Below are 15338 nucleotides of genomic sequence, written 5' to 3'. Positions count from 1 at the left end.
TATATATATATATGTGTGTGTGTGTATGTGTGTGTGTCTATTTATGTATATATATATATATAAGGCGCCTGTATATGGATATAAATAGTAAATATTTGGCGAATATATCACAAGTACACGTATTTATACATATACATACTTACTTTGTTTTCGCACACAAAGATTATTAGAAACATCAAATGATTTATATTCGTGGCTGTACAAATAAATTTATCAGCCAGAAGTAACGTCTCGCGAGAACTTGCTACTTTCCAGCATGTACTACCCCAGAACTCTGCGTTTCCATGTAAAACGAGGCCTGAAACCAGTATATACATACCAGCGTTTCCATATCCGTTACTCATCGCCGACTAGCCCGTATAACCATTCAAGCGATGTGTATGTGTTTTGTAACCGTTGCTTGTGCTATATCCCCCAGCTGTATACCAGCCAAGGAAGTGCTTCGACCTCCTTGCCGTCAGAAGTTTGTATATATGCGATTTGGCGCGTATGCAGGGACTACGCATGAAACTTTCCCACTTATATATGTATGTATGTATATATATATATACATATATATGTATATATATATATATATATATATATGTATATATATATACGTACATATATATATATATATATACATATATATGTCAGTATAGGCGTATGCTTTCAATAGTCTCTTGTCTATATTTCTATTTATTGACTGATGATGCATCTTGGAATAGAGGAAGCAACCCCCGGTGTTCAAATCATCAATCTGAGTTTTACCGACGCATGTACGAATTGAGCGGCAACAACTGAAAACAAGTTCCGAACTGCCCTTGGGCTATTCAATTTGGGAATCTGCAAATTTTGGCGGAATTTTCGACAGAAAAAGAATTGTGGTAAAAATACATAAATATATCACAACTTCACAACTTCAAAAGTATCAAGTATTTATTTTTAGGTATTTATCAACTACATAGTCTACAGTCTATCGACTTTTACAACTATTTATCAACTATCAACTATCAACTAGATAATAAACTGTTCAATTTGGAGACTTTGTACTAGTGTAGACTGTAGACAGTATGTAGACTGGTGTGTATCAACGAACATTTATTTTCCATATTCTTTTAACACTAAAAACTATCATCATAGCCTTCTAAATCAAACACCATTTATTTATCATTATCACTTAGCCTTCGTTCAATTTCAGAAGGATTGTCAATATGTATATGTAATACATATAATATTCTTGGTCCTTTTTGTAAGATACACATTTTTTAAAAAAGATAATTTGTCTGTCATGGCCCTTCAGATGCGATTCAGCATGAGAAAGACATATCTTAAATAATCTCTCGTGTGTGATATCGTACAATTATGATCAGTATGGAAGTTGGGGTGCAATACCATATGAGAGAATTACAATACGAAAGTATTTATGTCTAAGAATGAATGTCAAACTTTAGGACTATGCAACTGATACATTTCATCAGAAAATCTAATCGGACGAATGTCCTAAGGTATTTCGATGTGAGATTGGTTGAGGAGGAGCGCGGAGTAATATATATACTGTCCTTTTTAGGAGACATCATACAAGCTACCGATGTGAGCACGTTGGAAGCCAACAGTTCTATAAAGGTGGGAAGTTTTTAATTGGAAAGCTTGAATGTGCATCATGTTCGTACTATTAGTTTCCTCTAGTATATATATATATATATATGTATATATATGTTTATATATGTTTATGTATATATATATATATGTATATATATATATACAGTATATATATATATATATTATGTATATATATTTACCTATATGTAATTATATATGTATATATATAAGTGTATGTGTGTGTGTATGTATGTATGTATATATATATATATATATTGTCTATCTGAGACTAGTTATGTATACGAGTGCTAGCGGGTTATTAGATACCGTCTTTATATACACCTATGTATAGTCTTCCCTTATAAATTTCAATCTCCAGAACAAAGTGGCAAGTATTTCGCGGCGTATACCCAAGCACATTCATTTTGACCCTATTGTAGTTCATGGGGAAGGCGAAATATATATTAATATATGAGCATATGCGTATGACGTCCGGAACCGCCTTTATATACACCTTTGTACACCCTAACCTCGTGAACCTATAACTTCATAAAAATTTAGCGAATATTTATCATCTAAACGCCAAACATGTATTGTTTGACTCTATTCTAGTTCATGGGAGGGGGAAGTGTCAAGTCCGACGCGGCTCAAGATTTGAGGGCAGGGACAACAACTTCAGCCACGAAGAATTCAATTCCTGCTGCAGCAAGTTAGTGGGAATGTTGACGTATATGTAGATGCATTTTAATATATACTGTACTGAATCAGTGAGCTTGCTGGTAAGCGAGTAATACACACTACATCCTATTGAAACTATGTCAATTTAATATCAGAGATGTTGCTAGGGCAATTTCTACAATGTTATACAACACCCGGGTCTGGCACCAGACTATATCATCTGCGACACAACAACAATACAAGGTACATTCTTCTAAGTCCAATTTTTAATTATTTCCAAATTGTGGTCTCATAAATTTGAAATCAAAGTTGTATGTGTTCAAGTACTCAGGTTGTGCTATGTCGACCACTGATCCCATGTCGAGTACTCAGGTTGTGTTATGTCGATCACTGATCCCATGTCGAGTACTCAGGTTGTGTTATGTCGACCACTGATCCCATGTTGTGTACAAGAGCTTTCACACAGTGCGTGCGCGTTAGCTTGAAGTCGATACTGTGATGCGCTGATCATAGCAGATTGTGTGCGATATTTATGAGAGAGAGACTCTGCAGTCATCTTCAGTGATACTTTGGTCCTTCGTGTGCGTATTCCTGATGGGCTGCTGTTCCTAAGAACTCGGTTTTGTAGACAACCAGATTCGCATAGCCTTGGCAGTACAGCGGTTGACAAGCTTTTAGGGTTGTCAAGTCGTATGTGCTAATTAGTATGCTTTCATTGCTCGCCGCTGTGGTAGTATTAGAAGTACCCTGTGATAGTCAACCTGTCTGGTGTGGGGTATTCAAGTTGCATGCTTCAGCCCTCTCATCACACAATTCAAGTAAACCCAATTTGGGGTTGGTTGATGACAACAAGTTGACCTCGTTTCTCCACGTATTGGTTTGCCCTGCCGTAACATTGGCTGCACTATGTTGATTCGTCTATACCGAATGTATTACACATATAGTGTCGTGTGTATGACTGCGGTGGCCCGTTTCTTTTATTGGAACAGCGATACTCGCTTTTATCAATGCAAAGTTATTTGCACTTTGTTGCGGTGCGGTTTGTAAGCATGGCTTTCACTTGCATTAGATTTGGGTCGATCCACACGCGCACATGTATACGCACACATGCTCACATGTATATGCACACATGCTCGCGTACACTTTTGCTAAGGCACGCACACACTTTTCCGTTTGCATGAGCACAACCTCCACGCATAATCTGAAATTTGTACGACGACCAAGACACCATGAGCTCACATAGTACAGGATTGTGGCTTTACTGTGAATATTGCTTTACCAACATAACTGAATATTGTCTATTAAATTTATCAATCTTCAAATCCAGGATCATGGCGTGAAACCCCGGTGGCAGGCATGCTGGATGCATACATTACAGAGCATTTGAAAAAGTACAAGATGGGAACACGATCCGCAGCGAATCATATGAGTATTGCGACAAAATTGTGTACATTGATCGTTTCCTGTTTACATATTTATAATGACATATTTCATACTGTTATAGCATATAGAGGTTAGCGTACTTGCTATCTTATATCATCGCTTTTAGAGCATACGTCTTGGATGACATGCCCTTAAGTATTGCTCTGGTAGCAATATACGCCTTACTATCTAGGAGCTCTCTGTCATATCCACAGGCATGTACATGTGTATCTATGATAAGTGTATGTATACCTATGATAAGCATATACAGACGCCCTCTCTTGGAATTTGCGTCTGAACGTGTGTTTAATATTATCAATGCATGTGCCTATATCCCATAAGTGAACGGTGAGAAATTTATCGGTCTAGTATTCAGCAATTGATGTGTGTGCACCAGGGTATATAGAAGTCTACTAGCACCTTGGAGACTATCCATCTACTAGTACATAGTTGCAGTCGCATGTTTTATCTACGCACGACTCCACGCGTGTTTTTGTTAAGTGAAACAATTAATTTGTTTTAATATTATTTTTCAAGCCATACTAAATGGAGATATTAATGTAGACTAACTGCGATTACAAGATAGGCTACATGTGTGTCTATGTGTCACACTAGTGTGGTAGTACTTTATCTTATAGATATGTGATTCTAGTGTTTGTTTCCAGTCTCAGTTTGCTTATATATACGTAACTATATTCCATATGCACAGCCAAAGCAAAGTTATTGACTTCCAAAAAGAGACCCGTGCGCGTTCCATCAGAAGCTTCAGTATCACCGTCAGCTGCCTCTGATCGCGAGCTAAAGCCGGATATCAATAGCAACGAACCAAAATCAAAATCAAAGTCCAGCCCAAACCCAAAATTTGAAGTTCAGCATACGCCCGAATCTGAGAACAAATCCAGAATCGAAAGTAAACCGAATATTGGCACATTCGCTAAGTGTGGGCGCAAGAAGCGCCGCTCTATCAATGCCCATGGACTCAGCGATTTGTCCAGCGAGTCGAGCTCGGATGAATATGTCCCGAGCGATGACAGTGGTGATGAGCACAGCAAGCGACCCGCTCACAAGGGCCGCGGAAGAGATGAGGATGAGCGCTCTAAAGGGGGTGGTAAGAAAGGGAAAATTGAGTGGGAAAGCGAAGGGGCGATCGAGAAAGAAGCGACGAGGTGGCAGTGACAGCAGTAGCGACAGCGGGGATTCAAGTGGTGAGTGGTAGTGTGCGGCTATGCGTGGGGCTTGTATATGGATATGCGTGAGAGACCCATTTCTTTTGGTGCGTGAAGAGTGGATGTGTGGATATATGTGTGACGTGTGTATATTTGATTAGTTGTTTTGGGAAGTGTGGGAAGCGCACATTAGATCTTCTGGGTGTGTATTTAAGAGTGGATGTTAAATCGTAGCGATTTGTCGATAGTTTCTAGTCTACGTGATATTTTGCAATTGATAAGTGTCAATTTCATACACATGTCTATTCTGGGGTGACTTTAAGTCTGCTTATTGAATTTTGGCTGTGTATATTTTTCGTACATGTGTATACTCGTAGCCATGTGAGATTTGGTTTGTGTACTTAGGATGTACCTGTGAAGTGTGAACTAGTATGGATTGATTTAAGCCCGTAGAGATGATTTGAAAATGCAGCGCTGTGTACTGTATATGCGAATTAGCAATATGAGCCAATTGTGATTGGCACATTGTCCACGCACACCTATCACCCACTTTTAGACTTGGGTTGGGAAAGTGGTGTCATACAACATAATTGTATGTTTGCAAATGCTTAACTGTGGATTGAGAATCTTCTGTGCGTGTATACTCATGCGTCCAATTCAGTAGAGACAGATGTGTCTTGAACTTTGACTGTGAGTTTGCAGTATGATTTACCGGGGTTTGTACTCAATAACTGCATGTGTACCTACCTACTCATAGAGCTGAGCGGAAAAGATGTGTTATGGACATCATGAGCTTCCAGTGTATTTTACTGTTGTTTGTGTACACTCACTGCGTGTATACATACCGTAGAGTTCAGCACATTACGATTTGTTTTGGTTTGCGCATATTCACTGCGTGTATATATACCCGTAGAGTTCAGCACAGTAAGATCTGTTGTGGTTTACGCATATATTCTGCGTGTATATATACCCGTACTGTTCAGCACAGTAAGATCTGTCGTGGTTTGCGCATATTCTCTGCATGTATGCATACCCATAGCAGCGAGCAGCAATGTCTCCAAGGGTGATCCCGATGATCACGACACCCCGCGGCACAGTAAAAGACTAGGCAGAGTAGCTACTGTTGACTGAAGTATACTTGAGACTGCTGAAATCGGTTATTAAAATGTACCCGACCGAAGTATGTATTTATGCACGGTTTGTATCGGCTAATAGTGTACTCGATGGTATCCATGTTTTTGACTAGTTGCCACAGTCGGTTATAGAGTTAGAGTACCCGGTGCTACTAAATTTGATTATAAAAGCATACCCGATCGAAGGATGTGAGTCCAATGTTCCATTCGATAATATATTCACAACCAACCTATTCACAACAGCCAGTACTGGCCATGTCAATCCACTGTCTGTGCCTATATATGTTATACTCACACTCTTATTTATCTATAGCAGCAGAATACAGTGAAAGAAGCGGCGCTGATGACAGTGGCAGTGATGACGGTGACTCGGGTAGTCCTATCCGACACAGCAGACGTCTCGCACGCACACAGGTAGTCAACTATCGCATACCACGGGGTAACGAGGGCTTGAGAGAAGACATGGATACAGACGTGAGCGAAGAGAAAGGTGAGGATGTTCATTACTTTTCTTATTTGTATGGGGGAAGCATGCGTGTGCCTCTCTACCGTGGAAGCTACAAACAGATCGAACTCAGTTTCTTAATCTTCTAATAAAGCGCGTGCGTATTGACAACCACCCTATCTGTACTATACTAAGCTAGGTAGCAGACAACAGTGCCAATGCAATTGGGGGGGCACCACTGTTAGTTACTCTCTAAGGTCACTTCTATGCTGCACCGACCGATAATGATATTTCTGGCGTCCTCAAGAATAATGATGTATCAATCTACAGTCTACTCTAGTATAAATTTTTATCCGGATACTTTGTCCATCTTAGTTGTCGAACATCATTCTCATATTCCATTTCTTTTCCAGACAATAAAAAACAAGAACAGATCGACCTGAAACCCAAACCCAAGCCAAAAGACAACATTATATACAAAGAATTTTCTTGGTCGAGCACGGAATCGGAATCGGAAAACGGGACAAAGAAGAAAAAAGGCAAAGGCAAAGACTCGGGAGACGATGCAAAGGATACTGATTTTGAGCTAGATAGCGATGTCGCTGAGAAGGAGAGCAGTGCAGAGGGCAGCAGTGATAGCTCTTTGGAAAGTGCGGTACTGTTTGTGCCTGGGCGAGATGATCGGGTGGTGTACAGTCGCGCGAAACAGAAGAGTGTGGCGGTTGAGAAGGCAGCGAAATCTAAACCGCGGAAAGGGAAAGGGAAAGGGGCAGGGGCAGGTGAGAAAGGGAAAGCGGTGAAGAAAGTATCGGCGAGTAGGTATGCGAGTGATAGTGAGAGCGATGGAAGTAGGTATGAGAGTAGTGGGACCGAGGTGAAGAAGTGGAAGGGGAAGAAACCGGTCAATAAGGGACGGAGAGGTAGGATCAGCGATAGTGAGAGTGATGCAAGTGAGTATGAAAGTAGAGAGACTGAGATGAGTTTGAGGAAGAGGAAGAAACCGGCCAAGAAGGGACGGAGAGGTAGGATCAGCGATAGTGAGAGTGATGCAAGTGAGTATGAAAGTAGAGAGACTGGGGTGAGCAAGAGGAAGAGGAAGAAACCGGCCAAGAAGGGGCGGAGAGGTAGGATCAGTGATAGTGATAGTGGCAGTGATAGTGATGTGAGGGAGTATGAGAGCAGTACAGGTAGGAAAGGACGGGCACAAGTGAATACGAAGCAAAAAGGGCGTACAGCAAAGGGTGCAAAGAAGAGTCGGAGGCAGCTCACTGACAGTGAGGAGTCGGAGGACGGACGTGAAGTGAGTGCTAAGAAGGGTAGTAGCAGTACTACAAGGAAAAGCAAAAGTGCAAGCACCAATGGGAACGCATACACGAACACGAACCTTTTTAGAAATGTAAACACAAATGTCAATGCGTATACAAACATGGGTGGGAAATCAGTGCGCTGGCATAGCCAGCAGCAGTCAATGCTGGACAGTGCAGGCAGTGAGAGCGCCAGCGAGTGGGAGCAACCTACACTCAAGAATAAGAAAAGACAAAGTTCGGTACAAACAAAGGTGGCCGTGAGTAAAACGTCTAAGAGTCGCCACAGATTTGGTACGGATATAGGTAATGCCAGTGCCAGTGAAAGCGATGGGCCTATGAAGCGCTCGATGAGAGCTTTGCGCATGAAAAGCGCACGAGAGGCGGAGGACATGTATGGCCCTGGATCTGCTGTGGGTGCAAGTGCGGGTGAGGGAGATGGCGGGTCTGGTATGTAGGGCCGTATTCTGATTTACTAGGATGTGGTTGAGTACTGATTATGCATGTTTCAGAATGTATGTATATGTATAGTTTCAATATGCTTGTGCATTTGAGCTGGTATGTATGTGCCTAAAGCATATGTGCTTTGTTTGTGGCTGTGTGTTCATGCTGTGAAGTTCTCTACGACTTATTCGTCATATATTTTATAGGATGTGTGTTTCTGAAAGCCTAGTTTTAAAGTCCCGATTTCGCTAACTAGGTTCTGTTCGTATCGCCTTTTGTCCACTTTTAAGTCCCCCAGGAACTTCTACATATTAAGCTGCGGTTTGGGGGATGAGTGGGTTTGCAGGTGCATTGTATTTCCTGTGTGAACAAACACCTTCAATTTAAGCGTACAATTAAATATCATTGCGACAACCAGCGCCTTCAATACTGACGGCGCCCTAGCAGTGATTTATTCACAGTTGCTTGTGAAAATATATGTAGGAATGAAAACCCGCGTTTATAGCAGCTAATGCTCCTGTTCATTTGTTGTATACTGTCTTCATGCTGTGGATTTATCACAAATGCTCAATCGCATACATTGGCATATAGTGTGTCATGAATCTCCTTGTTCATTACATACCACGCACACAACACCGCGCCTCATTTGGCACTTAGGTAATTGGTCACTCATCTCTGATGATTTGTTGGCTTCATATATACACAGAAGCAGAGCTGCGACCGAAGTCAAAGACGCGGCGATTATCTCGCGGCAACAGGGCTTCCCAACCCCGATACAGAGAGTCTCCTACACCCAGTCCTTCCCCAAAGCCCTCTAGGGCAATTTCTTCCAGGTCTGGTCCTAAGTCTAAAAAGAAGGGCAGGCTGCCACCCACCCGCGGCTATAGAGAGGACAGTAGCGATGATGCCGACAAAGCCTTCCTGGATGATGGTGACAACAGCGAGAGTGCAAGTGGGAGTGGGAGTGAGAGCGATAACGGCATAGTATGTAATGTACCTGAGCGAGGGGTATATATGTGTTGTGTGGAGATGAGTATATCTGAGTGTGTGTGGTTTGTGTTTGCATGGTGCTGTGTGTGGCTCGTGTGCGTACCGTTTCATGGTCATGTGAGAGCGTCCATGAATAGAAATGTAATATTCGTTGGTAAGTTCTTTCGTGTTTTGTGTTTTGTGTTGCTGTGTTTGCTGTGTGTGCCGTGTCGTCTACATTGTAGGAAGGATGTTCATAGAATTCTTTCGCCAGGTGAGCGGGTGTGTTTGTCATGTATACTGTAGTGTGTCTTCATGGAATGGTATATAGTGTGTGTGGGGGGGTTGTATGTGAGATGTGTGTTGCCTGTCTTAGATGTTATGCCACTGTGCAATGGGAATGGTCATGGAATGGTATGTCTTGTGCGTGGTTAGTTTCTGTTATCGAATGTGAGATATGTTGCCAGATATGCAGGGTGTATAGTTGCAGGTATCACGTTGTGTATCAATTATTTTTTTCATTTTGCTGCCTCCTGAGTTGTGTGTGCTGTAGTGTCTTGGGTTGTGGTGTGCACGTATATTTCGGATGATAGCTGGTAGGGAGACTGATCACAAAATCGTCGCAGTGTGTCTGTTTGGATTAGGTGACGGTGCGTCTGTGATAAATATATTCATACGCATGAATCGTGTTAGCCGGTGTGTGTGTGTATGTGCATAACGCGTCTGGGCTGCAAACAAGTGCAAACACGCAGTGCTGTTGTGAGTTTGAATGCATCAGAAGTATCTGCTAATGTCCAAATAAAGAATCGTTATGTGTGCTTATTACAGTGTGGTTCTCGTGTGTGCGTGTTGTGGTCCGGTGTTTGTGTGTTTTTTGTGTGAGCGCTTTCTTGTGGTTTGGGTCGGTTGCATGTGCGTATTAGGTGTGGTGTGTGTGTGTGTGTGTGTGTGTTTAAGTGTGTGAGGCGTGGTGTGTGTGCACATATAATGGTGTTAGCTGTGTGTGGCCTTTCGTTTTGCTCTCACTCACTGTGCGTTTATATTGGGGTAAGCCTTGTAGGTGTTGAACAGTGTGCTGCTATATTCCCACACCTACGTCACACTATTTCTTCCCAAAGAAAAATATATAAACAAGATTACAACAGGCACATGGATAGCCGACTTGTCTGTTAGTTTCAAGGCCCACGCTTACAATTTTCTCGGCGCTTAGTTGTTATCTTACTCATCGCCTAGCTTGTATCTATCTTCCCCTGCTTGTACATCCCTCTCTTCGTCTATTGTTCTCTCGCCCATATACACTTACGTCCTGGCGCATTCCCTCTCGACAGGATATGTATGCCAGGCTACGACAGGCAGATATGCAACAGGAGGTGGACGACATGGGCAAAGTGCACGTGTACATTCCACGGGGATTGGCTCAAGAAACCGCTATCAAATACTCGGGCTATGATCTTGCCACAGCGATACGGGTTAGCTCTGCGATGGCAAATACGTCGGTATGGGACTGTGGTGAATTTCTGTATGCGTATATGCGTGTGTGGGATTTGGGTTTGGTTTCATGTTTAGGTCCGATTATGTTAAGAGGCGTAGGTTTACAATTTGATGGCGACAATCGATTGCTTAATCTCGTCCTCATAGAGATGCGCAAATTTCTCAGATAGCCTCAGTAAGTAAACCGGGCAAACCTGTATGCCTGGTCGGGTTTAGGCGTCAAGGTTTTCGGTTTAGGATTTACTAAATTGGCAAACAAGCATGCAGCCTATATTCTCACCACAGACCCACAGAGTTTCTGGGATGGCGGACATCTCAGTAGCTACACCGGATGATCTTTATGTGTATGTGTGTGACATCTTAGTAGCTACACCGGATGATCTTTATGTGTATGTGTGTGACACCTCAGTAGCTACACCGGATGATATTTTATGTGTGTGTGTGTGACTGTAGGCTTTGCAAAGATCGCAAACAGGTATTCGCTTACGAACTTGCTACGGGATTCTACAATGTCTCTGCGGTGGCAGACACCTTCATAGGTGAGGTTTGGGATTCACACACTTGCAAGTACAACTAAGTTAAATCTTATTTGTGCGGGTGGGTATGAAACTAGGTGTGCATGTGTGTCGCGTGTATGTGTGTGGGGTGGTTTGTACTTCTGCACACACATGCGATAGATAACATGTATTTGAACGCGTGTGTATAAGTTTGTGTGTATGATATGTGTGCGTTGTATAGAAAAGGTTGGCATACTTTCCCATTCATACCTATCAATTGTATATATTGTTCACATTTTTCTATACGGTATGGTCAATATATATGTGCACATATATGTGACATTTATATACATACTTGCGCTACATGAATATTTCATATAAATGAACATGCCCATACGCATGTGCGAATATTCGTTGACGTCTGTTGACCCATCCCCAGCATGGGACAACACTCCAGAGATAGTCTCGGAAAATGGAGGCTCGCTACAATAATAGCAGTTGCTCCGAAAGAGACTTTGAATCGAATAGGTAATATTCGCAGCGAAGTTTTGCGAGGCAATTTTCGATTGCTTGAGGGCGCTCACAACCTCTACCGGATTGTAGATCTGAGGGGATGGATATCCCGAAGGTCGCTTCTCTCGTAATCACAAACTTGGCCAATGACATTAGGGGCAGACATGAGGAATCATGCTCTCGTAACTGCTCGTAGCAGATCAATGCTCAAAAACGACACCGTGCTCTTATACATAACGCTCACAATCAAACTAGCGTCGCTATTTTACTTGCCGTGTTCACATCTATAGCGTTCTTAAGTCCTGCTACGGTGGTATAGCGACGTGTTCTATAATAAACGCCATGCCTATCTGTTCACTTCTGCTCGTCTCCCAGTTGGTGATTCCGCGTTCTATCGTGAGCATCGGAAATAAACTCTCGGCTGAGAATGCCACCTGCCCCAAGCCTTTGACCGATCCCTAAGTAGTGCAGGAGAGCAACACCAAATTGAGTCTCGCCAGCATCCTGAACCATATGTACGAGGAGCAGAGCGTCATTGAGTTCATGGAGAGCTGCCCTGCACCTAGTCCCAGGTATGCACTACACTTGGGATGTCCAAATATTTCACTCGTATAGTTGATCAGCGGTTCGACACAGGGAATTCATACACAACTCAGCTTTTTCTGGTCCCAGTCATGCCTCATACAAAGCATGTGTCGGTATTTTGGCATGAAAAACTGTGAAACGTTGAGTGAGTGTCTATAGTATTATACTGAATAGTGCTGCACCGAGTTTTGATGCGAGCTGTTTGACTATTATACTGACAGCCCGCTACCGTTACGCACAGCATATCCATACATTAATAATATGCGATGCCAACACGCTATGTATAGACATATACAGTGGCACTGATTACTAAATCTCTAGGCACCTTCTTGAATACCATGGCAAGTACCTCGGTGAATACTACGCGCATTAATACACGTTGTTTACTACCCACTTTCACATCGCGTACAACATTTCTAGCCCATACACAGGCACACCTATTAGTGTCGTACTACTACCTCACTTGCATCAGACAATCAATATTGCAATGTTTGTTTTATCATAATCGTAGAAACTAATATTGCGCTTATCTACGTATTGCTCAACATCACATTCAGTACCATGGTGGCGTGCTGGCAGTTAGCTGGCTCTGGGGATGGAGGGCAACGGTTGATGAAGTGTATGAAGGATCCGGGGTCTGGGAATAAATATGTACTTACTTGTGTGAAGTCACGGACAATAAGCATGTAGTATGATAAACTAAGATGCAACTAAGGCACCATCCGTGTGGATAGCATTACTGTATACTTATCCCATCTTGCCTTCTATTTGCAGAATGACTCGTGTAGGGTGCACAAATATCAAACGTAGTGTTCAACTATTAAACTATCCTATGAGTGCAACGTGTGCATGTGACTTTTCATCTGTTGCATGCAGATTGGTTTTAGATCCGGCGGCGGCGATGTCCTTGACTGATATGGGCCAGTACTTTCTCCACACAGGTTGATAGTAGAGTCAGTTGATGCAATGTACCGACTAATACATAGGTGGCGCCAGTTCGGTAGTGAGGATCGAGACAAGTACGATGAGATTCGGGTTGTTGGAGAACGCAATGACAACATCACAGATGCCATATGCTTAGACACAGTCGGTATACAGGAACTAGACTTTGGTGAGTACCCCAATCCGCAACGTTGATTTGAAGCGTTAGGCTCCAAGTTCATTTGAAATCCAATATCGCATGGTCAAATTACGTTGCCTAATTTTCCGTGTACGCACACATATACATCTATTTATCGATGGGTCATCCTTGACAAACGTGTATAGTGTATTTCCGTCCCAATACAACCATAGTAGAAGTGTGTTCTTATTATCTAAAACAGTTGCATACAATGATATGAGTGCATCGCATAAGGTACATCGATATGCATTGAATTATCTTATCGATGCGTACACGTATAATTGTGCAGACAGATGTATAGTTTACTGTAGGCCTCAACCTGGAGTTTCAAATTTTCGAATGCGTCGCATGTGCGGTCCCTGACTTTGCTAAAAAAAAATGGTATCGCACTCCTGCCGCACGTCACTTAACCACGATGCAACTGTGTATGTTTTAAATTACGCGAACCGTTGCATACACTCAATTTCGGCTATTTCAATGAGTTCATATCACACCCCTGCTAGACTGGTCACATTACAGATGAATCTAAAGTCACTACTCAGTACCTTGTTGGGAATGTTTTCAACCACGACCGTTTGCATCAAAGGGTGCATATCATACCCCTGCCACGCATCAACACTTTGCAGATATCCCTGCGGGCTGGAGTTTCATAGCCTCGAATATGCGACAGAAAGCAAATTTAAATATCTGGACTTACATCAGGACTTGATGCCACACTTTTCTCCACCTTGATGTCGATGCTGAGGGCGAGGGCTGTGCGTTTCTGGTTCATCGACGCATATCTTATGTGTGAATTTAATCGAAGAATTCACATCACTTCCCACCGTTTTTTTTCTTCATTCTTTTCCTTGTTAGATGATCATGCGGGCGCGGGCTATGCATTGCTGGTTGATTGGGAGAGTCTTAAGCTACGTGACGATTCGCATATCCGATACTTGGATTTTTTCAAAGACTTTATGAACGAAGCGCAAAGGGCGGCTATAGGACGTGTAGTGGATTTCGTATCACAGAGATGGAGCCACTTACCAAACTATAAGGTGGCCCTGCCTAACGGGGAGTCTGGTTATACCACTATTTTCTGTGTCAAGGTAGACCAAATGGCACATAAAGAAGTGTGCTTAATAGTTTGACCGACGTATGATTTTACAACGAAATACGTATATGTATATATCTGCAAGAATGTCAATTTTTATGTGGCATATTAGTGCACAGAAATAGTTTTGCTTATGATTATGTACATGCAAAGGCATTAACTATGAATGTAGACCTGTGGCGGTCACATATAGAGTAGCATATTGCCAATTTAAGATTTTACCCTTATGTGCGCAACTACAATGTAAGTGATGTCTACGATAGTACAGCAGATTACACCATGCTTGTTCCAGAGTAAGTGGGTTTCATTGTATATTAATAACCCTATTACACCTGTGACAATTATAGAGATTATCGTTCGTACCGTCCACGCCTATACACACTCGCCAACCTGTTAACCAGTCTCAACTACTGCCTAACCTTACGGCAGGCTTTAAGTGTAGCCCAGTACTTGTCCAATCTGGTGCGTGTCTGGGCCAATTTCCCGCTACACACACTGAGGCAGAATAATGCCCTGACTCATAAGGAGTGTGTGCGTTTGACTGAGCTTGTGCTGATTGCCGTCTCGTTTTGGGTGCGCATGGCCGAATTGCACCTGCAGAAGGTGGAGGAATACTGCAAGGTATAACTTAATGTCGTATATATATATGTGTGTGTGTGTGTGTGTGTGTGTGTATGTGTGTGTTTGTGTGTGAATGTGTGTGCGTGTGTATACTGTGTATGTAGTTATGTATATATATATATATATATATGTGCGTGTGTGCGTGTATGTGTGTGTGTGTTGTCTTTGTGTGTGCGTGTGTGTGTGCGTGTTCTGTATTTACGTTTATATATATATATATGTGTGTGTGTGTGTGCGTGTGTGTGAGTGTGTGTGTGTGTGTGTATGTATATATAT

The 15338-nt window shown here is 42.3% G+C and overlaps 3 protein-coding genes across 4 annotated transcripts in view; 2 read left to right on the top strand and 1 right to left on the bottom strand.

Annotated features, from left to right (window-relative positions):
• Positions 1-344, bottom strand: part of SARC_04024 (hypothetical protein) — a gene marked incomplete at both ends in the record, with an annotated part of 30613 nt that extends 30269 nt beyond the window's left edge. Inside the window, one exon of the mRNA XM_014302175.1 lies at positions 320-344. Coding sequence (XP_014157650.1) covers positions 320-344 — 25 coding nt within the window. The remainder of the gene's footprint in view (positions 1-319) is intronic.
• A 2040-nt stretch (positions 345-2384) lies between these two features.
• On the top strand, positions 2385-4857 carry SARC_04023 (hypothetical protein; the record flags this gene model as incomplete). The annotated part of the gene is made up of 3 exons (XM_014302174.1): positions 2385-2502; positions 3587-3688; positions 4391-4857. Exons 2-3 carry the CDS (start codon positions 3616-3618, stop codon positions 4855-4857), a joined length of 540 nt encoding a protein of 179 aa, XP_014157649.1. The 5' UTR covers positions 2385-2502; positions 3587-3615.
• Positions 4858-5626: 769 nt separating this feature from the next.
• Positions 5627-15338, top strand: part of SARC_04022 — a gene marked incomplete at its 5' end in the record, with an annotated part of 10886 nt that continues 1174 nt past the window's right edge. Inside the window, 10 exons of one of the 2 annotated variants that reach the window (XM_014302173.1) lie at positions 5627-5648; positions 6294-6470; positions 6839-8179; positions 8880-9157; positions 10471-10638; positions 12115-12215; positions 12786-12863; positions 13170-13339; positions 14204-14460; positions 14871-15062. In XM_014302173.1, coding sequence (XP_014157648.1) covers positions 5627-5648; positions 6294-6470; positions 6839-8179; positions 8880-9157; positions 10471-10638; positions 12115-12215; positions 12786-12863; positions 13170-13339; positions 14204-14460; positions 14871-15062 — 2784 coding nt within the window. Of the gene's footprint in view, positions 5649-6293; positions 6471-6838; positions 8180-8879; positions 9158-10470; positions 10639-12114; positions 12216-12785; positions 12880-13169; positions 13340-14203; positions 14543-14870; positions 15063-15338 lie in introns of those variants that run through there. The other variant, XM_014302172.1, reaches the window with a different exon arrangement.

The sequence above is a fragment of the Sphaeroforma arctica genome (genome assembly GCF_001186125.1).
Source record: "Sphaeroforma arctica JP610 unplaced genomic scaffold supercont1.216, whole genome shotgun sequence".
In the NCBI taxonomy this organism is placed as follows: domain Eukaryota; class Ichthyosporea; order Ichthyophonida; genus Sphaeroforma; species Sphaeroforma arctica.
The sequence above is the reverse complement of the archived record's forward strand: the minus strand, read 5'-3'. Positions and strand labels throughout refer to the sequence as shown.